We start from the raw sequence: 22,938 nt of genomic DNA on the forward strand, positions 1-22,938 counted from the left end.
AACACAGGTTTCTTTTGGAGAGCAGGCCTGTGCAAGCCCAGAACCTAGGTGGGACAGTTCAAGCTAACCTTTTTCCATGGCCAATCTGGGATCGTATTGAGAATGTATTTTTTCCAGGTGGCTGATTTCCAATTTATGGAATTGAACTAACTTACTGAGAGTGGAGATGACTCAGAGAGTTAAAGTACAGAAGGAATAATCCAGAATATCCACAAAGCTTGCTGTCACCCCAGGGCTTTTAAAAGCTCAGCAGCTAGAGAAGCAATGTAGTATTTGGTTACTCTCATGCTTAGGTCTAGTCATTCATCATAAGCTGAACATGACACAAAAAGTGTCATCTGTGTCACAATAGAAACTAGTTGTAACTAGATTCACACCACACTATCACATCACTACTGTATTTGAGGTTCTCAGTTACTATCTAAGAACCTGGAAGAGGCCTGGGTCTTGCTACACAAACTCATAATTTACGTCTTCATGACACTGTGTGCTTTGTTCTGTTAATGCTACCATTGGCATACAATACCTTGGATACTTTGTGCTGACATCTGTGACATGAGACAATAGTTCATGTCATGTCTAACCTGAATAAACTGTCCTTAGAGTACAGTGTTTTATGAGGTGCCTTCTTCTCCTATGAGATAGCAAAACATTTCCAGTCTTCAGTCAAGTCTGTCAGTCATTGTCCAGTGCCTGTCTTGAGAAGTTCACCTTTTCAGTTGAGAGTCTTCATCCAGGCTGCTCTGTAATTCTGTAGAAGATTAATAGGTTCCAGCCCTAGGATTTAATTCAGTGTGACTGCACTTGCCGAACATGCTCAAAGCCCTGTGTTCCACCCTAACCCTATGTGCTTTAGAGAAAGAAAATAAAGAACCACATTGCACTTGAAGTTTCTCCTCCAACAGAAGGAGAGCCTGCACAGGGCCTTTAAGTAACTCTAAGCCCCAGCTTCCCCACAGCTCCCTCCATCAATTCCATGATTGTTGTGTTTTCATTACTGCTCACTTTCTTCTTTGTGTGCAAAGAATGTGCACCATGTCAGAAAAGTGTGTGTGTGTGTGTGTGTGTGTGTGTGTGTGTGTGTGTGTGTAGTTCCTAATGAAAACTGTCAAATTACATGCAGACATATGCTAATACTGTCCCATGGCACCTTGCAGGGAACACTGAAATGGTGGGCTACTTTACGACAGCCTAAAACGTGCTGTGCATTGTTTTCAGTAAGGTTTTGACGTCATCACCACTATAGAGAGCAGAAAAAGCTTCAGTAGTTATATGTTGCTCTTACCAAGATGAGGCCAAACCTGATCCCATAGAATGTCAGGTAGGATTTGATGGCAGGAAATTAATTCAGGGCTCAAATCAAATTAGTCAGTTACAAACAAAGTGAAAAATACAAAGAGAGAAGGGAAGCAAGGTCTGTGGTTTGGGTTTTTTTGGTTTTTTTGTTTGTTTGTTTTGTTGTTTGTTTCTTTTTTTGTATTTTTGTTGAGAAGATCCACCACATAGGCAACACCTCCACAAACAAACTGCACACCATAGACAATACTTAAGTTGACACAATTAGAAATGGAAAGAGGGATCTAACAATAGACAATGAACAAATTCAACAAACATTAGGTCTTATCTCAGAGGCCTTTACTCAAGAAAACTGAAAATCTATTTGATATTGGTATTTTCTAGACAGATAACAATTACCAACATAAACACAGATCTGGGAAGGTACATGGATAATTCTCAGAAGAAAATAGATACAGTCAGTATAGCTTGCCCCTCCCAAAATTAAAAAGCGAAATCTCAGGCCATATGGCTATAATGCAAAATCCTATCAGACTTTTAATGAAGACCTAATAACAACAGTGCTTCAATTATTCCACTATATTGAAAGAGAAGGAACATTGTCAAACTCCTTCTCTGATGTCATAATCAACCTGGTGTCTAAACCACACAAGGAGCTCCCTACAGAGAGTGTAAGCCAACCAGGGGGCCAAGGTGGAGTGCTCATGGTGGGAGGGACTAGCAGAGGTGCTATGGCCTTGGTGTGCACAGGCTTAGGGCTGGGGCAGGGTGCATGGTGAGTGTCTGTGGCCACTTGAGCTGGGTCCCAGTGGGTGCCAAGGGAGGTCACAGGCCAGTTGTGCATCTTCTACCTGTCTGCGGGGCTTCTGGCCCAGCCAAGCACAGCCTTCATCCTGGACATCCACAAGGACAATGACATCAGGAAATGGGGGGATCTCCTGAGCCTCTCTGGCTTCTTTGGCCCTGCACTTGCAGTTGCAGTCAGAGGAAAAGCAGCTGTGAGTTCCCCAACTCTTCCCAACCTCTCAGGTCTCCATGCTTTCCCACTCCAGAGAGGAGGAGGGCAGGGATCCGTCTGCTGCTGCCTGTTCCATGGACCCAAAGCCTAACTTTTGTCTGGAGGTCACTGCTTGCCCCTGACCATGAACTTGCCCCTCCCCGTACCCCTGACCCTGCCTCTGCCCTAGGCACCTAGGGGAAGTGAGGAGAGCCTAAGGGACAGACCCCAGGCCAGGACCCCCAGAGGCTTGTGTCTCCCTTTTCCTAGAACTGTTATCCTCAATTCTCCACACTGAGTTTCCTTTGGAAGGAACTGGCAGGTGGAGGGCTTTGCTGAGGCTGGGATAGTGGTGGGACTTATGATTGAGGGAAGTCTTTCAGGGAGATGGAGGCCTTTCTCAAACTCTCTGAAATCAGGTACCCTCCCTGGTTTGAGAGCCCTGGGAAAGTTGGGAAGCTACTTTTCCCTGTCTTGTGTGACTTTCCCTGCAGGGTGGGCTCTCCTGCAGGAGACACTTTCACAGGCTTCTTTAAAAGCACCTTTTCCTCAGATCCAGATCAGCTGTGAAAACAGGCTTCTCCTTGTCAGGGTGAGAGCTCCCCCTCCCAGCTCAGAGCTACAACTCCATAGGATCCTCCAGTAACAATGCTGGGTGGGTCCCATGGAGGAGTTAGAGCAAAGTGCCCCTTCTGAGAGTTGACTTCTGAGAAGAACAGACCTGAGAGAACAGAGTGCATCCCAGGGGAAAAAAGAGGCCTGAATGATTTTAAATTGGAGAAAAACCCCATATCCACCATCTAACAACTTTAGGGTTTGTGCATATGTGGACTTCAGAACCTTAAGGTCAGATTTTCTGATAACAGCTGTTAGGTGAAGCTGAAGTCTGCAGTGGGTGGGATTGTCCCAGGCAGGGAGGAGATCTGACTCTGCAGGCCTGGCCAGCTTCTTCATTCTCCTGAAACTAACTGTTGGTCAGCTGTAAATCTGAAGTGAGAGTTGGTTTTTGTCAACTCAAATGGATGACATTTCAAGTCTCACACATTATGTGAGAGAGACACATTTACCCACGGGTGATTTGAACTTACTTCTATAGAAGTGACTTGGAGCCAACAGAGGGAAAACATTCTTGCCTTTAGCATTCTGTCTGTATTAGAGACTACAGGGACTGGCTTCCTGGACAGACATAGCCAAGCAGACACACCGTGTAATGGGGGGAAACTGAGGTAAGAAATGTCCTGGGGACAGTGATTTCAGATTGTGCCTTTACCCAGGAATCTCTGTTGCCATTAAGGCAAGCGACCTTGGGTCTCCTAACTTGTCACTACGTCAGGGTGTCTCTGCTCTTACACCTGTGTCAGGATCTTCTTAGATGAAGGCCTCTCTTAAAAAAAAAAATGTATATAATGCAATGTTTCTCAAACTCTGGGCCACGACCACTCACAAAGAATGTATATCAGATACCTTGCACATTATGACTTATAAGAGTAGCAATATTAGTTATGAAGTAGTACTGAAATAATTTTATGGTGGGAGTCATCACAGCATGAAGCGCTGTATTACAGGTGTGCAGCACTAGGAGTGTTGAGAACCACTGCCATAGAAGCTGACAGATGGGAGCAGACCAGAAAATATACCTCCATTCACATAACAATTAAAACCCTAAATGCACAGATCAAAGAAAGAATATTAAAAGGGGTAAGGCATAAATATGCAGTAACAAATTAATTCAGACCTATCTGAATTACACCAGACTTCTCTTTTTTTTTTTATTAACTTGAGTATTTCTTATGTATACTTCGAGTGTTTCCGGGCAAACATCCCCCTCCCCCTCCCCTTCTTTATGGGTGTTCCCCTCCCCATCCTCCCCCCCTTGCCGCCCTCCCCCCAACAATCTAGTTCACTGGAGGTTCAGTCTTAGCAGGACCCAGGGCTTCCCCTTCCTTGGTGCTCTTACTAGGATATTCATTGCTACCTATGAGGTCAGAGTCCAGGGTCAGTCCATGTATAGTCATTAGGTAGTGGCTTAGGCCCTGGAAGCTCTGGTTGCTTGGCATTGTTGTTCATAAGGGGTCTCGAGTCCCTTCAAGCTCTTCCAGTTCTTTCTCTGATTCCTTCAACGGGGGTCCTATTCTCAGTTCAGTGGTTTGCTACTGGCATACGCCTCTGCGTTTGCTGTATTCTGGCTGTGTCTCTCGGGAGAGATATACATCCGGCTCCTGTCAGCCTGCACTTCTTTGCTTCATCCATCTTGTCTAATTGGATGGCTGTATATGTATGGGCCACATGTGGGGCAGGCTCTGAATGGGTGTTACTTCAGTCTCTGTTTTAATCTTTGCCTCTCTATTCCCTGCCAAGGGTATTCTTGTTCCCCTTTTAAAGAAGGAGTGAAGCATTCACATTTTGATCATCCGTCTTGAGTTTCATTTGTTCTAGGCATCTAGGGTAATTCAAGCATTTGGGCTAATAGCCACTTATCAATGAGTGCATACCATGTGTGTTTTTCTGTGATTGGGTTACCTCACTCAGGATAATATTTTCCAGTTCCAACCATTTGCCTATGAATTTAATAAAGTCATTGCTTTTGATAGCTGAATAATATTCCATAGTGTAGATGTACCACATTTTCTGTATCCATTCCTCTGTTGAAGAGCATCTGGGCTCTTTCCAGCTTCTGGCTATTATAAATAAGGCTGCAATGAACATAGTGGAGCACGTGTCTGTTATATATGTTTGGGCATCTTTTGGGTATATGCCCAAGACAGGTATACCTGGATCCTCAGGTAGTTCAATGTCCAATTTTCTGAGGAACCTCCACACTGATTTCCAGAATGGTTGTACCAGTCTGCCTCCCACCAACAATGGAGGAGTGTTCCTCTTTCTCCGAATCCTCGCCAGCATCTGCTGTCACCTGAGTTTTTGATCTTACCCATTCTCACTGGTGTGAGGTCAAATCACAGGGTTGTTTTGATTTTCATTTCCCTTATGACTAAAGATGTTGAACATTTCTTTTGGTGTTTCTCAGCCATTCAGCATTCCTCAACTGTGAATTCTTTGTTTAGCTCTGAACCCCATTTTTTAATAGGGTTATTTGTTTCCCTGCGGTCTAACTTCTTGAGTTCTTTGTATATTTTGGATATAAGGCCTCTATCTGTTGTGGGATTGGTAAAGATCTTTTCCCAATCTGTTGGTTGCCGTTTTGTCCTAACCACAGTGTCCTTTGCCTTACAGAAGCTTTGCAGTTTTATGAGATCCCATTTGTCGATTATTGATCTTAGAGCATAAGCCATTGGTATTTTGTTCAGGAAATTTTTTCCAGTGCCCATGTGTTCCAGATGCTTCCCTAGTTTTTTTTTTCTATTAGTTTGAGTGTATTTGGTTTAATGTGGAGGTCCTTGATCCACTTGGACTTAAGCTTTGTACAGGGTGATAAGCATGGATCGATCTGCATTCTTCTACATGTTGACCTCCAGTTGAACCACCACCATTTGCTAAAAAAAGCTATCATTTTTCCTTTTGATGGTTTTGGCTCCTTTGTCAAAAATCAAGTGCCCATAGGTGTGTGGGTTCATTTCTGGGTCTTCAATTCTGTTCCATTGGTCTATCTGTCTGTCTCTGTACCAATACCATGCAGTTTTTATCACTATTGCTCTGTAATACTGCTTGAGTTCAGGGATAGTGATTCCCCCTGAAGTCCTTTTATTGTTGAGGATAGTTTTAGCTATCCTGGGTTTTTTGTCATTCCAGATGAATTTGCAAATTGTTCTGTCTAACTCTTTGAAGAATTGGATTGGTATTTTAATGGGGATTGCATTGAATCTGTAGATCGCTTTTGCTAAAATGGCCATTTTTACTATATTAATCCTGCCAATCCATGAGCATGGGAGATCTTTCCATATTCTGAGGATTTCTTCAATTTCTTTCTTCAGAGTCTTGAAGTTCTTATTGTACAAATCTTTTACTTGCTTGGTTAAAGTCACACCGAGGTACTTTATATTATTTGGGTCTATTATGAAGGGTGTCGTTTCCCCAATTTCTTTCTCGGCTTGTTTCTCTTTTGTGTAGAGGAAGGCTACTGATTTATTTGAGTTAATTTTATACCCAGCCACTTTGCTGAAGTTGTTTATCAGCTTTAGTAGTTCTCTGGTGGAACTTTTGGGATCACATAAATATACTATCATATCATCTGCAAATAGTGATATTTTGACTTCTTCTTTTCCGATCTGTATCCCCTTGACCTCCTTTTGTTGTCTGATTGCTCTGGCTAGAACTTCAAGAACTATATTGAATAAGTAGGGAGAGAGTGGGAAGCCTTGTCTAGTCCCTGATTTTAGTGGGATTGCTTCAAGTTTCTCTCCATTTAGTTTAATGTTAGCAACTGGTTTCCTGTATATAGCTTTTACTATGTTTCGGTATGGGCCTTGAATTCCTATTCTTTCCAGGACTTTTATCATGAAGGGGTGTTGAATTTTGTCAAATGCTTTCTCAGCATCTAATGAAATGATCATGTGGTTTTGTTCTTTCAGTTTGTTTATAGAATGGATCATGTTGATGGTTTTCTGTATATTAAACCATCCCTGCATGCCTGGGATGAAGCCTACTTGATCATGGTGGATGATTGTTTTGATGTGCTCTTGGATTCGGTTTGCCAGAATTTTATTGAGTATTTTAGCGTCGATATTCATAAGGGAAATTGGTCTGAAGTTCTCTTTCTTTGTTGGGTCTTTGTGTTGTTTAGGTATAAGAATAATTGTGGTTTCATAGAAGGCATTCGGTAGTGATCCATCTGTTTCAATTTTGTGGAATAGTTTGGATAATATTGGTATGAGGTCTTCTATGAAGGTCTGATAGAATTCTGCACTAAACCCGTCTGGACCTGGGCTCTTTTTGGTTGGGAGACCTTTAATGACTGGTTCTATTTCCTTAGGAGTTATGGGGTTGTTTCACTGGTTTATCTGTTCCTGATTTAACTTCGGTACTTGGTATCTGTCTAGGAAACTGTCCATTTCCTGCAGATTTTCAAGTTTCGTTGAATATAGGCTTTTATACTAAGATCTGATGATTTTTTGAATTTCCTCTGAATCTGTAGTTATGTCTCCCTTTTCATTTCTGATTTTGTTAATTTGGACACACTCTCTGTGTCCTCTCGTTAGTCTGGCTAAGGGTTTATCTATCTTGTTGATTTTCTCAAAGAACCAACTTTTGGTTCTGTTGATTCTTTCCATGGTCCTTTTTGTTTCTACTTGGTTGATTTCAGCCCTGAGTTTGATTATTTCCTGCCTTCTACTCCTCCTGGGTGTATTTGCTTCTTTTTGTTCTAGAGCTTTTAGGTGTGCTGTCAAGCTGCTGACATATGCTCTTTCCTGTTTCTTTCTGCAGGCACTCAGCGCTATGAGTTTTCCTCTTAGCACAGCTTTCATTGTGTCCCATAGGTTTGGGTATGTTGTACCTTCATTTTCATTAAATTCTAAAAAGTCTTTAATTTCTTTCTTTATTTCTTCCTTGACCAGGTTATCATTGAGTAGAGCATTGTTCAGTTTCCATGTATATGTGGGCATTCTTCCCTTATTGTCATTGAAGACCAGTTTTAGGCCGTGGTGGTCCGATAGCACGCATGGGATTATTTCTATCTTTCTGTACCTGTTGAGGCCCGTTTTTTGACCAATTATATGGTCAGTTTTGGAGAAAGTACCATGAGGAGCTGAGAAGAAGGTATAACCTTTTGCTTTAGGATAGAATGTTCTATAAATATCAGTTAAGTCCATTTGGCTCATGACTTCTCTTAGTCTGTGTAAGTCTCTGTTTAATTTCTGTTTCCATGATCTGTCCATTGATGAGAGTGGGGTGTTGAAGTCTCCTACTATTATTGTGTGAGGTGCCATGTGTGTTTTGAGCTTTTGTAAGGTTTCTTTTACGTATGTAGGTGCCCTTGTATTTGGGGCAAAGATATTTAGGATTGAGAGTTCATCTTGGTGGATTTTTCCTTTGATGAATATGAAGTGTCCTTCCTTATCTTTTTTGATGAATTTTAGTTGAAAATTGATTTTATTTGATATTAGAATGGCTACTCCAGCTTGCTTCTTCTGACTATTTGCTTGGAAAGTTGTTTTTCAGCCTTTCACTCTGAGGTAGTGTCTGTCTTTTCTCTGAGGTGTGTTTCCTGTAGGCAGGAGAATGAAGGGTCCTCGTTGCGTATCCAGTTTGTTAATCTATGTCTTTTTATTGGGGAGTTGAGGCCATTGATGTTGAGAGATATTCAGGAATAGTGATTATTGCTTCCTGTTATATTCATATTTGGATGTGAGGTTATGTTTGTGTGCTTTTCTTCTCTTTGTTTTGTTGCCAAGACGATTAGTTTCTTGCTTCCTCTAGGGTATAGCTTGCCTCCTTATGTTGGGCTTTACCATTTATTATCCTTTGTAGTGCTGGATTTGTAGAAAGATATTGTTTAAATTTGGTTTTGTCATGGAATATCTTGGTTTCTCCATCTATGTTAATTGAGAGTTTTGCAGGATACAGTAACCCGTCTGGCATTTGTGTTCTCTTAGGGTCTGTATGACATCTGTCCAGGATCTTCTGGCTTTCATAGTTTCTGGCGAAAAGTCTGGTGTAATTCTGATAGGTCTGCCTTTATTTGTTACTTGACCTTTTTCCCTTACTGCTTTTAATATTCTTTCTTTATTTTGTGCGTTTGGTGTTTTGACTATTACGTGACGGGAGGTGTTTCTTTTCTGGTCCAATCTATTTGGAGTTCTGTAGGCTTCTTGAATGCCTATGGGTATCTCTTTTTTTAGGTTAGGGAAGTTTTCTTCTATGATTTTGTTGAAGATATTTACTGGTCCTTTGAGCTGGGAGTCTTCACTCTCTTCTATACCTATTATCCTTAGGTTTGATCTTCTCATTGAGTCCTGGATTTCCTGTATGTTTTGGACCAGAAGCTTTTTCCACTTTACATCATCTTTTACAGTTGAGTCGATGATTTCTATGGAATCTTCTACTCCTGAGATTCTGTCTTCCATCTCTTGTATTCTGTTGGTGAAGGTCATATCTACAGCTCCTTGTCTCTTTTTTTTGGTTTTTCTATATCCAGGGTTGTTTCCATGTGTTCTTTCTTGATTGCTTCTATTTCCATTTTTAATTCCTTCAACTGTTTGATTGTGTTTTCCTGGAATTCTTTCAGGGATTTTTGTGACTCCTCTCTATGGGCTTCTACTTGTTTATTTATGATTTCCTGGAATTCTTTCAGAGATTTTTGCGATTCCTCTCTGTAGGCTTCTACTTATTCTCTAAGGGAGTTCTTCACGTCTTTCTTGAAGTCCTCCAGCATCATGATCAAAAATGATTTTGAAACTAGATCTTGCTTTTCTGGTGTGTTTGGATATTCCGTGTTTGCTTTGGTGGGAGAATTGGGCTCCGATGATGCCATGTAGTCTTGGTTTCTGTTGCTTGGGTTCCTGCGCTTGCCTCTCGCCATCAGATTATCTCTAGTGTTACTTTGTTCTGCTATTTCTGACAGTGGCTAGACTGTCCTATAAGCCTGTTTGTCAGGAGTGCTGTAGGGTTTTCCTGTTTTCTTTCAGCCAGTTATGGGGACAGAGTGTTCTGCTTTCGGGCGTGTAGTTTTTCCTATCTACAGGTCTTCAGCTGTTCCTGTGGGCCTGTGTCTTGAGTTCACCAGGCAGGTCAGTTGCAGCAGAAAAGTTGGTCTTACCTGTGGTCCCGAGGCTCAAGTTTGCTCGTGGGGTGCTGCCTACGAGCTCTCTGCGGCAGCAGCAACCAGGAAGATCTGCGCCGTCTTTTCCAGGAGCCTCTGTGCACCAGGGTTCCAGATGGCGTTTGGTGTTTTCCTCTGGCGTCAGAGATGTGTGCAGAGTGCAGTCTCTTCTGGTTTCCCAGGCGTGACTGCTTCTCTGTTGGTTTATCTCTCGCTCCCACGGGATTTGGGTGCAGAGCACTGTTTATCTGGTCTGTCCCTTCAGGGTCTCTACACCAGACTTCTCAACAGAGACTCCAAAAGCCAGGGAATCCTGGACAGATGTAATGCAGACCCAGGATCCTATACCCAGCATAATTCTCAATCATCATGATGGAGAAACCAAGATATTTCATGACAAATCCAAATTTAAACAATATTTTTCTCTAAGACAGCATAACACATGATAATAGGAGGAAAACTCAAAGACAATGAGCTAAACTATACCCCCAAAAAGTAAGAAATTAATCACTTCGCAATAATTTCAAAAAGAAAAAAAGACAAGCACACAAACATAATTTCACCCACAATCAGAAAAAGAAACGAAAGCAGCAATCATTGGTCTTTAATATTTAACTAGTCTGTCTGTCACCAATTCCCCAGCTCCTAGGGACCACTTTTGCCAGCCAAAGTGTATACAAGAATGGGTCTATGGTTCTAGGTCCCTGTGTAGAAGAGGATTGATTGACTTACCTGGCATTAATGCGCTGGTAGGACCTTGGCTCTTGTGAAACCTGTTGCCCACCAAATTGGGATACTAGAGGTGTGAGGTGGGAATGGATATGTGTGGTTGGGGGAGCACTGTCACATAGGCAAAGCCGAACAGAAATGGGAAGTATGGTTTGATGAGGGGATACTTGAAAGGGGGCCACAGTTGAAATATAAGTAAATAAAATAGCAAATTAATAAAATAGCCAAAAATAAAATAAATAGTAAAAAGGTAAAAGAAAAATTAAACCAAAACAAAACAAAAGAATTCCCTGTAGTGTATTGGCCTAATTCTGCTTCTATTTTAATTCTAATTTGGAGAACTCAAGACTGGCTAACCCCCAAAAAACTGACCCTGTTCCCAGATAATTGTGATTATAAAGAAGCCAACAGCCAACAGCTGCACAGCAGAGAGATGGGGGAGCTGAGCTTTGAGGGCTTTGCTAGAGAGGATCATGAGGAGGGAAGAAGGAAGAAGAAGCAGCCAGAGAATAAAGGAAGAACATGTGTGATGGAGAGGAGAGAGGAAGAGGACAGCAGCCATGGTTAAGGGAGAGGAGGGCCTGGTCCTGAGGGCTGTCCAAGGGGAACAAAGAGCAGCCAAGATGCTACACAGCCTGTAAGAGTTAGCATTATTGTTTGGAAAGTAGATCTGGTACCATGGAGGGCAGGCAGCTGCACAGCTACTGTGCTGACTAATGCACACTAAAAATAAATTTAACAATATATGTATAACCAGTAAGACTGCTCTGTAGAGGATCCTAAAAGGAATACTTTAGTTTGAAGGGAAGGACAAAATACCAGAGAACACAGGGGATAAATTAATAAAACTAGGAAAGTTAATCAAAGAAGACTGTTCAAACCACAAAAATTAACAAAATGACAAAATTTAATACATAGGTTTAAATAATAATTACATATCACTAAACTCAATATCTAGGGTGGTGGGGCATGAATTCTGCCATGGTCTGAACTCAAAAAGGTAGGGTTGGGAGAAACATGTCTGGTTAAATAGTCCACCCACATTGTGTCAATGTGATTTAATCTAAGGACAAAGAAGTGGAGCATCTCTCATGGCTTTCTTCTAACCCCTTGAAAGGATCACTGGGGTGTGGCCTCAGTACTTCATACTTCTTGCTAGGTCAGCGAAACTCAAGGAAGCTTGAGATTGTCATAGCACAGTGTTAGGCTCGATATACTGAGTAGATGATACTAAGTTGTTCAGATGATGATATCCATTTGCATGTGTTCTTAATGTGGACCTAAGGAAAGAGAGATCAAGGTCCTTAGAATAGAAGGAACATTCCCAGTCCTTTTCTACCATTCCAGACTGAAAGGCTGGTAGGGAGAAAATGGTAATTAATAAAGAATTAATAGATGATGCTTTGAATGAAGGGTTGGTTTTTGTGCTGGTTTTAGACAGGGTCTCAAGTATCCCATGTTGCCCTCTCCCTGGCTGGCCCGGTTCACTTTGAAGTCAGTGCTTCCACTTTCCAATAGATAGTCTTACAAGAGGGGCCTCCGAGGTCTCTGAGGACAGCATTAGCCATTGATAGTTGAGGTGTGCAACCCACAACTATAGTTTTAGCCACTTTGTTCCATGTCTACCAGCTATTTCAGATTGTTGCTGTTCTATGCCTGACAATCAAGGACACAGAAAAATAACCTGATAGAGAGCAAGGACATGGTGATCAAATCCTTGTCTCTGCTGTATGTTCTGGAGAGGTTTGTTAAAATTCCAATATTCCAAAAAGCTTTATATAGGGCCCATCACATTAAGGGTCACTATGCACTGTTTCATCTAAAATGGCCTAATCAGAACTGACCGCCAGACAACACTTCCTGCGAAGTTCCTATGAGAAGCTTAAGTTTTTTGTGTTTTTTCTTCTTCCTTCCTTCCTTCCTTCCTTTCTTCCTTTCTTCCTTTCTTTCTTCCTTTCTTTCTTCCTTCCTTCCTTTCTTTCTTTCTTTCTTTCACTTTATAGGTTTAGAGGAATGTATTTTGGACCACGGATCTGCAATTTTTATCCATACTGTCTGTTCCATGCCTTCTGGGGGAAAGTTCAACAAAGTTTCTATCTGCTCTTGATATAACTTCACCTTGTGGTAAATTAAGAAAATTAATAACGTATAATGCTTGTGCCAATATAGCTCTGGGACTGGTCTGCAAACTCCATTCAGGCTGCATAAGGTCATCTCTTTTCCTCCTTTTTGATTTTATAATTTGTCATTTCAGGGTATGGTGAACCCTTTGAGCAAAAGCTTGTCCTGGTGAATTGTGTTCTATATGAGTAATATGTACAATATGATATCGTTGATAAAATTGTTTAAATTGATAAGAAATATATGGTGGTCCATTATCAGTTTTAATTTTAGAGGACAGTCCCATAACAGCAAAATTTCCAATTGATGCTGTATAACATGAGCAGTGTACACTCCTTAGTCTGATCTAGTGATGAATCAACTGCTCTTGAGGGTGGATTGGAATTCTAGTCACTGTGAGGCAGGAGCATTAGTATCCTACAGCCACTCTGGGCTCCATAGGAAGACCCTGTTTCAATAGTAAAAGGGGTCACCTGCGAGTTCTTACTGTCTTCCCTGAGGCCTTCCTGCTGGAGTTAGAATAACTGTCTCACCAAGTTGAAGTAGAGGGCAGAATGTTGGTGCCTTCTATAATGAGGACTAGTGACAGATGGTCTATGGAAATTTTAGAAAGATCTACAGGTATTTATGTCCTGTGCATGGGAATTGCTGGCTTCCCTGTGGCCTTTGCCTTTAATTTGCAGTCCATGGGGCACCTGGGAATGTCCCCAAACCAGGCTGCACACAGGGCTTGTCCCATGATTCTCACTTGCACCCAGTGCCTGCCTGATTGTCATAAGTCTGACAGAGCCACTGTATGCTCACCTGACACCTGCAGAGAGCAGTATATGGGACCCTACCATCCCCACACTGCACATCAGTGTCTACATTGTCCCTACATGGCACTGAGATGATCTAAGCTGCTTCCGGCCTATGTGCTGCCTCAGAATCTGACCATTCCTAATTTCCTCCTCTCACACCCACACTAGAAGCCCTGTACCCACACTAGCCCCAGCTGGCCTGTTGCCTACTGACATCTCATGGACTCTGCCCCAATGCCCTGCCCTGCCCTGCCCTGCCCTGCCCTGCCCTGCCCTGCCCCGCCCCAATGCCCTGCCCCAGTGCCCTGCTGTGCCCTGCCCTGCCCTGCCCTGCCCCAATCCCCTGCCCTACCCTGTCCTGCCCTGCCCTCACTCAGCTGACATTGTGGACATCTCAAGACAGTCACTGGACAATGGCTGACACACTTGTCTGAAGACTGGAAATGTTTCTCGATCTTGGAGAGGAAAGAAGGACCCTCCAACTACACTGTCCTCTAAGGAAGTTTATTCAGGTGAGGGATGACAGGGACTGTTTTGTCTCACGTCACACATGTCAGTAGAAAATATCCTAGGTATTGGATGGCGCTGTTAGCATTAACAGAACAAAGCCCATAGTGTTGGGAAGATTAATAAATTATGAGTAGGATTAGAAAACCCCAAGCCTCTTCCAGGTTCTAGGAGAGCAAAAAATACCACCAAACATAGCATTAATGTGATAGGTTGGTTAAATCTAGTTACTAGATTCTAGTGTGATAACTATGACTTTTTGTGTCATGCTCAGCTTATAATGACTAGAGGACCTAAGCTTGAGAGTCACCAATTCCTCTCCCTTGCTTCTCTAGCTGCTGAGCATTGAAAAGCCCTAATGAGACAGCATCGGTTTGCAGACATACTGAATAAGTCTTCTGCACTTTATCTCTCTGAGTCACCTCCACTCTCAGTAAGTCAGTTTAATTCCATAAATTGTAAATGAGTCACGTGGAAAATATACTTTCTCAATACGATCACAGATTTCCATGTAAAAGGTGAAACATGAACTATCCCACCTAAGTTCTGGGCTAGCACAGACATGCTCTGCAAAAGAAACATGTGGTCACAGCTGCAGTCTGCATTCACTATGGGTGCTCTTGAGGACCTCCCTAAACTGCATAGATTAAGATAATTATCTTGCTTTCTATCAAAAGAATTCATTATGCCAAGTTGGCCTGTAGAAGGAGGCTAGTCTCTTCTGTATTTTATCAGATGTGCTTAATGTATATAATCATCGATAGTAAGTGAAAGATCTGTTTGGAATTGAAACTGAGTGATGCTGGAGGGTGATCCTGAATGCACAATGAGCAGTGGAGGCACCAGAGCCCGGTGTGGATGCCTAGCAGGCTCCCACATTGAGCAGGCACCGCTCAACCACCTGTACATACAAATCTCCTGAGATCTCTCTCCTTAATGGGAGATGATGGCGTCCATCTAGTATAGCACATGCCCTGGAAGGACAAAAGCTACCTACAGGAGCTGTGGTGATGGCTCACAGGTTAGAGCATCTGCTGCTCTCTCAGAAGAACCACATGGTCCCTAACAATCATCTACAATGGGGAATGCTATTCCCTCTTTTGGATCATGAGGGAAATGCACTCAGGAGTGGCCCAGACATACATTTGAAAAAAAAAATTCATTGAGTTAAATGATAAAAATAAATATAATCAGCAACAATAAAAAACACAGCATATGAATGATCAAGTGAAACAGCACCTATAAAAACCTATTTCCCAAAATGACGTTGATGGTTATTATCTTTGTGGTTTAATACTAATGCTGTATTGTAATAAAAACCGAGGCACATGGTTCTTGATTAGGATTATTCTATATTCCTTTGTGAAAGTTGTCATTTTTTCTGCAGCTCTACAGGCATGAGTGTGTGTTACTCAATATCTGGGCAATCAGTCAATAAGGAATGTGTGTTGTAGACTGATATAGATTAGGATGAGCAGAACACATGACAGCATGGATACAGTATGTCAGTGATTACATCATAAAGTGTGTGTCCATAAAAAAAGTCACATTATCCACACAAAAGACACTATCACCCTGTGTACACCTTGGTGGCTTTAAATTCCCTATTTACTCATGCTGCCTGGACCATGCAAAGATCCATATCCAGCTGTCAGTTCTAAGTCTACAGGAGGGGAAAGGACCCTTGAATAAGATGGTCTTAAGAGTCAAGAGTTACAAATCAATTTTTATTCATAAGGAATACAATTTACAAAAAACAGGCATAAAATGAACAACTAAAATGGTATAAAAAATGAAAAACAGTTACAAGAATATATAACTATGATATAACAAAAAGAAAACTTCAATGAAAATCATAACCAAAAACATTTCTTAACAGCATTTTCTTAATGAACATTTAGAAACACAGTTGTAGTGCTGTTTCTCCTCTAGGACATGAGATGTCAAGGCAGTCCCCTCAGATGTCTCTCAAATGGTGTTATCTGTATGAGAGAGGAGAAAGACCTCAATGAGACAGGCTGGCATATGGATACATAAATTTAGGGTCTCTATACAATGAGGAAATTAACTGAGAAGAAGAATATTCTCCCCAAAAAAGTCTTTGACTGTTGAGGATTGTCGTCAGCAGGGAACTCCTGACAGAGAAACTCACTCTTCAGGGGGCTGTCTTCCTGGGATCTGTCCTATTCCATGTCTCCTGCAGTTCCTGAGACCTGGGAGGAGAAGGCAGCTATTAAGACACTGATTTGGTGGGGACATGCATACCAGCTGTGAAGTTGCTGCTTTCTGTCCCTTCAGCTGCATTGGACAGACAGCACTGATCTTTTCACTGAAATCATTGCTGATATCTCTGCAGCCTGGGGAAAGTCACCAACAACCCTCACAGTACTGTGGGATAACAAGCTGCTCCTCAGACTTCTACCAGTGAAAACCAAGAACGGGGAAAGGAGAAGAGACCTAACTGGGTTGCAGGAAGAAAGGAGAAGGCCACATGATACTGAGATCAAAGCCAATGACCAGGACTCATTTGCCATTTGCACTTGGTTCTTATCCCTACAAGGTGCTTCCAACCATCACATGACCCCTGTATGACCTTTGTCACACGACCAAGAACTCGTTCAAAACTCTTCATAGCATCCAATCTATGACAGGGAGATGCAGTCATGTGATATGTTATTCCTCTGTCACCATTTCTGGCCTGCAGTTACAAAAAGGGCAGATAAGTGTATTTGCCCATAATTCAGTTTCTGAAGAGTGGTTAACATCCCAGAATACTTGTGCATAGACAGAGCAATGAATAACTCTATCACATGAGGTAGGTGACTGATTGGGTGTGGGGAGATTAGAAAGATGATAGGGGAAGCAAAGATGTATCCAATAGGCAAATGGTATCAGACATTGTTAATCTGACTCAGCTGCTTGTTCCTACCACATTTTGCTGGGTCTGGAGGTTGCTGGTCTTCTCCTGTTCGTCTTCAGCATTCGGGTTCAACTCAAACAAATATCGCTGTAACTCCTTGCTCTCCTGCTTCAATGTGACCAACTTCTTCTTCATACATGCCTGGTCCATCAGGAGCCGGCTGTGCAGGTTGCTGGAAACACACTCTGCATAGTAAGATCCTGAAGCCTCTTCCTCCCATTCCAACTGCCAAATCCCACAAACTCCACCAGGACCCAGATACCCATAAAGACTTCATAGAATACATCTCCATACATGTAAGGCTGCTGCCCAAACAGCAAACGGCCAATCCAGGGAAGAATAAATTGTTTCTGTGACCCAAGCCCCAATAAGAGTCCATGTCTCTCCAAAAGAACAAGGGATCTACAACTACCCATGAGAGCCCAATGCATCGGGGCAACATCAATTAGTAGGCGGCAAATAACCACAAGAGGACAGTAGAACCAAGGGAGGTCATGCAAACCATGTGGTCCACACATTGAGCTTTGTTAAACCTGGTATGACCCCAGACCCACAGGTTGGCCTAATAACACTCTGATGCCTGAATCAGTGTAGTCCTATCCAGAGCCTTCTAAAGATGCATAGACACTGTGGTGATAACTGACAGTCTCTTATGGAACTGAATCTGAGTCCAAAAGACCCACGGCACAGTGATATTTAAACAGCAGAAGAGATGGACCCAGAGCTGCAGACCCTCCGGTCCAGAACAAAGAGAGGCAGCAATGGATATTCCACAAGTGATGGGCACTTCTGACCAGTACTTACCGATAGAAGTTAATCTCCTTCTTGAGCTCCTGAAATTTCTCACGATGTTCAATGTTCTTTGTGTCTAAGTTGTGCAGTAATGACATGACCTCTTTCTCCTTTATCTTCAAGTTTTCATAAAATGGATTTGGCCTGAAGTAGGGGCTGGCCCCAGGAAGATAGAACCCAATGAACATCGAGGTTTAGGATTATAGGAACTCAGGCTGTGTCCTGTACTACCCCAAGCCTGGAAGGACACTTTCTGAATTCTTCATATTTGGATCTTCTTCAGCTTCAGAAACTTGGAATTGTGTGCCCAGGACAACAGAAACTAAGCACCCAAATAAAGGGTCCCCTGGCTCACTTTTTTCAATCAGGAGGGCTGGATCTGCATTCAAACCTGTTATGCTGTCAAGAGCCTAGGCCACAGAGATTACCCAACCACACACACACACACACACACACACACACACACACACATCCAGAAACCTCTGATTTCATTTTTCCTGTTTTGACAAGTGGAATGCTACAAGCCGAATAACTAATATTCTAGAGGCAGACAGTACACATAATTCTGGAGATGAGACCAGATATTGCCACAAACTTATAATCAGCCCAAGGCATACAAATGTATATACAAATGTGACTACACAGGCAAAGAACTGTGCTGTTGAAAGTGGGGCTTCCAAAATAAAGCACTTACACCTCCAAGAAACTAATATAAAGGTAAATCCTGAGGTCAAAAAACAGACCCCTAAATTCCAAAGCTGGAGGGATAGAGAAACATATAAAGGTTGTGCATATGCATGCAAAGCTGTGCACACACAGACACACAAACTGGGGCACACCCACAAGAAAAGAAAATTAAGGTCTCCAGCTCCGAAAAAAAGAACCAAAAAAAAAAAAAAAAAAGAAAAGAAAAGTAAACAGACTCAGAGAATGAGAAAGAGAGACAAATATGGAAAGAGCACAATGAGAATCAGTAGAAATGCATGCACCATTACTGTCTCAGAGTGTAAGGCACAGAGACAAGAAGGAGCAGGCCAGAGCCTCAGGCCTTCTACTTAAGCATTGATATGAACACTGTGGGACCTGTCACCTAAGGCTGCTGCCAGGAGATGATAGCGTTCAGTCACCTTCCTAGCAAGTACAAACACTCTCCACAAACTCACAGCACCTAGAACCTTGCAAAGCTGCCACCTGTCAAGGGCTTTCCAATTGTACACTGGGAAATCATGCTCCAGTGACTTTATCCCTGAAATCTTCACTGAGATTGAAAGTTCAGATTTTCAACAGGCAGAATCAGAGAGTCCATTTTCAATCTCACTCCTCAGTAAGGCTCAGGTTCTGAATCTCCTCTCTATGGGAGATGAGGTTTAGAACAAGGTCGTTTGTTTGGAGCAATGCATACCTCTTGCTCATGGATCCACCTGTCACATAAAGGAGGCGATCTGTCAGCTCATTTCTCTCCTTGGTAGTTAGCTCCAGTTCTCTATTCAGCCTCTCCTCTTCCTCGTTGGCCTGCACCTTGTTTAGGACATTTTCAGGGGATGACGTCTGTCTGCAGGCCTCTGTAGGTAGAAGAACACAAGTGAACCCGCATGGGGCGAATGCATAGAGCATACATAGACCACAGTGAGGTCCAAACAGGAGAACATGCTTGGAAGCCAGTGTCACTGCAAGGAGTTTGGTCTATGTGTAAGAGGCATCCTAAGTGGATCACAGTTCCCCCACTACTATATAGAGACCAAGAGATGTAAGCAGCCAGGTGTTCCCCATGCCCACCCACACAGGCTTACAAGTACCAGAGAGATGCCTTCTCCAGGATTATTATCAGGTACGCAGGCTACAACCTGGTTTCAGGACCCTCACCCCTCTGGTTTCAGAAGTCAGATCATCAATTCAGCATCCACAATGACTTGATTGATCAGGGATAGTCAGATATCCTACACTGTTACTCTAGTCCAATAACTTTGCATTAAAAAGTCATGTAGGGGGAGGACATGGTCAACAGACTTATTAATTCCCCCTACTGAAATGACAAATGCCCCAGAAGTGCCAATAGGTTACAGGCTCTTTCTCTCCCTGCTCCATATAGTTTGGCTACTTTAGAAAAATATCTGCTACACAGAACGTCTAATATATGAAGGTAAGATTGGCCCCGTCAGCCAGAGGTAGTCAAAGGAGTTCTAAGAATATAAGGTCATGCCAGGAGCACAGTTCTCTCCCTCTTACTACTGTCAGATATTCACTGAATTTAAAGAAGCAATGAAAGTGAAGTACATTGATGCCCTGTTTAATTCAGAAAAGTTATACCCTCCATGACTCCTGATGGTGTTATTATATCAATTTAATATACCGAATGCACTGTAAAAGTAAAGACTAGAAGTTCACCGAATAATAGCATAGGCATTGCCATATCCTCCATGTGGTTATGGAGAAACTAATGATGTGAAAACCTTGACTTTCAGGAATTGTGATAATCATGGAATTCAATATCTGTGGAGATGTTCCAGTGGTTGTGGCCCATTACTAAAACGGCCAGCGGAAGACCCCCACACACACCCCTGACAGGAAGCTCAACATACACTGCCCAGAACTTACTCCACATTCCCCATGTCCTGTGTCCATCATTACCTTTAGGTTTCGTTTGCTTCACTCTAGACTCTTCTCTATCAACATCAACTCTCCCAAAGCGCCTACAAAGACGGGCAAACATGTCTGTGGATATATCCTTTGGACACTAAGAGAAAAAGTAGGGAATTGGTTGTCACAACGATACTGGTGACATCACAGGGATTCCAAGAAGTCTCTAGGAGACAATAGAATGTCCACGAAGGGACGGCTGATGTCATGGAGAACAGACTTTGCCTCCCTGCTAATGTTCTCCCTGTACTGAGCAAAAGCTGATGTGCCCTTTTCAGGGGACTTCCCTGTGGCATAGCCACTGAGCACCACATGCTTCCAAAGCCAAATCTAGGCTTGATTGGAAAAACCGAAGTCATTGCTATGTATCTAAATGAGTACTTCCTCCCCAATCCCTGCACAGAAATGTTTCATCCTACCTCAAATTCTCCTCAGTCAGCAATATTACCCATTAAAGATTACTGAGAAATCACACCAGTTCCTATAAGTAGCCAAAGAGGTCTCCTGTCTCATCATGTGCAGGTGCATGAAATCACACCCAGAAATAGCCTGTAGGATAGGTTTCGATGTGGGTGTGTGTTATAGGTACAACCTGAAGCTTTGTGCTTAACATTTGACAGTTGCCACCAGATTCCTTAGGAGAAAGAATTGCATTCATTATGGTCTTGGCAACAATGTGGTGATCTGTTAGCAGAGGAAACTGAAATATTGGATCCACCAGGGAATGCACCCTCAGGCTGAGTGTGGGGCTCTCCTCTCTGCACCTAAGTTACCAAAGCAGGATTGCTTACAGGCCTCTCTAAGCTATAACATATGATTTCATCTGAAAAATAAAACAGTCAGCAGATGTGTGTGTGTGGGGGGGGTGCAGCCAAAGGAGTAGGACAAGCCTGGAGACATAACTCAGTGGACAGAGTAAGAAACAAGCATCTTCACTCCTGTTTCATGGATCACCCCACAAAACACAAACGCATCTATCCTACTTAAAAAAAAAACAAGTTATTTTATTGAATGCATACACTAATACTGTTTACAGTATTAGTAGCAAAGCTCAGATTTTGGGGGCAGATCCATGACTTGAACTATCTTCCTGACAACATATAAAACAATATATAAATAAATAAATAAATAAATAAATAAGAAAGAAAAAACAGAAAAATAAAAAAAAACACAAAAAGCACAAGCCTTTCATGTGAAGTTACAGAAGAGTGATCCAGTGGTCACTTCTGACCAGGCCATTTTAGCTATGACAGTGCATAGTGACCCTTAATTTGATGGGTCCTATATAAAGCTTTGTGCAATATTGTCATTTTAACCAACCTCATCCAGAACATACATAACAACACAGGATATGATTGCCATGTCCTTGCTGTGTATCAAGTTATTTTTCTATGTCCTTGATTGTCAGGCATATTACAGCAACAATCTGAGGTGGCTGGTAGACTTGGAAGAAAGTGGATATGAAAGATCCCCGTTTGATATCAGTACAGCCATTTCTTACGAATGAGAATCTTTTAAGCTGGCCCTCGCTTAGCCCCTACACATTAGACAATAGAATAGAAAGTACAGAAAGCACATTCCCACCCACTCTCTAGGAAGCTGCCGGACCATAAGAACAGAGGGTACAGAACATATTTACTGCAGGGCAATTACAAGACAGGAAACATCTCTGGGAAGCTGACTGACCACTATAGAAGTGAGATGTCCTTGGTACTGAATGCAGCTGTGCTATAGGCTGACATAGCTATAGCCTTGTCCTGGGAACTCCAGAAGAGAAACACCTGCCAAGACAGATATCCTTGGTCCTTGTCCTGGGAACCCCAGGATAAGAAAACATATATCAAGTTAGAAGTCCTTCGTACTGAAATGGCTGCATTGATGTGGTTACGGCCTTATCCCAGGAATTCCAGGACGAGAAAGATCTGCCTAGTTATCCTTGGCACGAAATAGCTGAGCTAAGGAAACTGTGTAATCTTAACTGACTATTTAAGCTGTATATTTCTGTTGTTTGAGGCTCCTCACATCCCTCCTGTGTGAGGACCGTGTCGAGCCCCAGTGCATTGGTATCCCAAAGTAAACCTCTTGTTTTTACATCAAGACTGAGTCCTGTGTGTTCATGGGGTGGTGATTGTCCTCAGGACTGGAGCGAGAGTCTCCTGTGTCTGAGGGTCTTTCAGATAAAGCTATAGTTGTGGGTTACACACCTCAGTTCTCATTGGCTAATGCTGTCCTCACAGTCCTTGGAGGCCCCTTTGTAAGACTACCTGTTGGAAAGTAGAAGCAGCTTTATTTGAGCTCAAAGTGAACGTGACAAGCAACGTAGAGAACAAGATGGGGTAATTGAGAACTTGTCTAAAACCAGCACTGAAACCCACCCTCCATTCAAAGCATCATCTACCAATTCTTGAATTTTTACCATTCTCTG

At 42.4% G+C, this 22,938-nt stretch overlaps 1 protein-coding gene across 2 annotated transcripts in view; it reads right to left on the bottom strand.

Moving 5' to 3' along the window:
• The window catches only part of LOC134483569 (disks large homolog 5-like), an 82,791-nt gene extending 62,141 nt beyond the window's left edge, over window positions 1–20,650 (bottom strand). The window contains exons 1-4 of one of the 2 annotated variants that reach the window (XM_063278806.1): window positions 20,505–20,647; window positions 19,279–19,438; window positions 17,889–18,032; window positions 16,723–17,256 (exon numbers count right to left, since the gene is read on the bottom strand). In XM_063278806.1, coding sequence (XP_063134876.1) covers window positions 17,076–17,256; window positions 17,889–18,032; window positions 19,279–19,438; window positions 20,505–20,586 — 567 coding nt within the window. In that variant the 5' untranslated portion in view covers window positions 20,587–20,647 and the 3' untranslated portion in view covers window positions 16,723–17,075. Of the gene's footprint in view, window positions 1–16,722; window positions 17,257–17,888; window positions 18,033–19,278; window positions 19,439–20,504 lie in introns of those variants that run through there. The other variant, XM_063278807.1, reaches the window with a different exon arrangement.
• Window positions 20,651–22,938: the final 2,288 nt, after the last annotated feature.

This window comes from Rattus norvegicus, chromosome 19 (genome assembly GCF_036323735.1).
Source record: "Rattus norvegicus strain BN/NHsdMcwi chromosome 19, GRCr8, whole genome shotgun sequence".
Taxonomy (NCBI): Eukaryota; Metazoa; Chordata; class Mammalia; order Rodentia; family Muridae; genus Rattus; species Rattus norvegicus.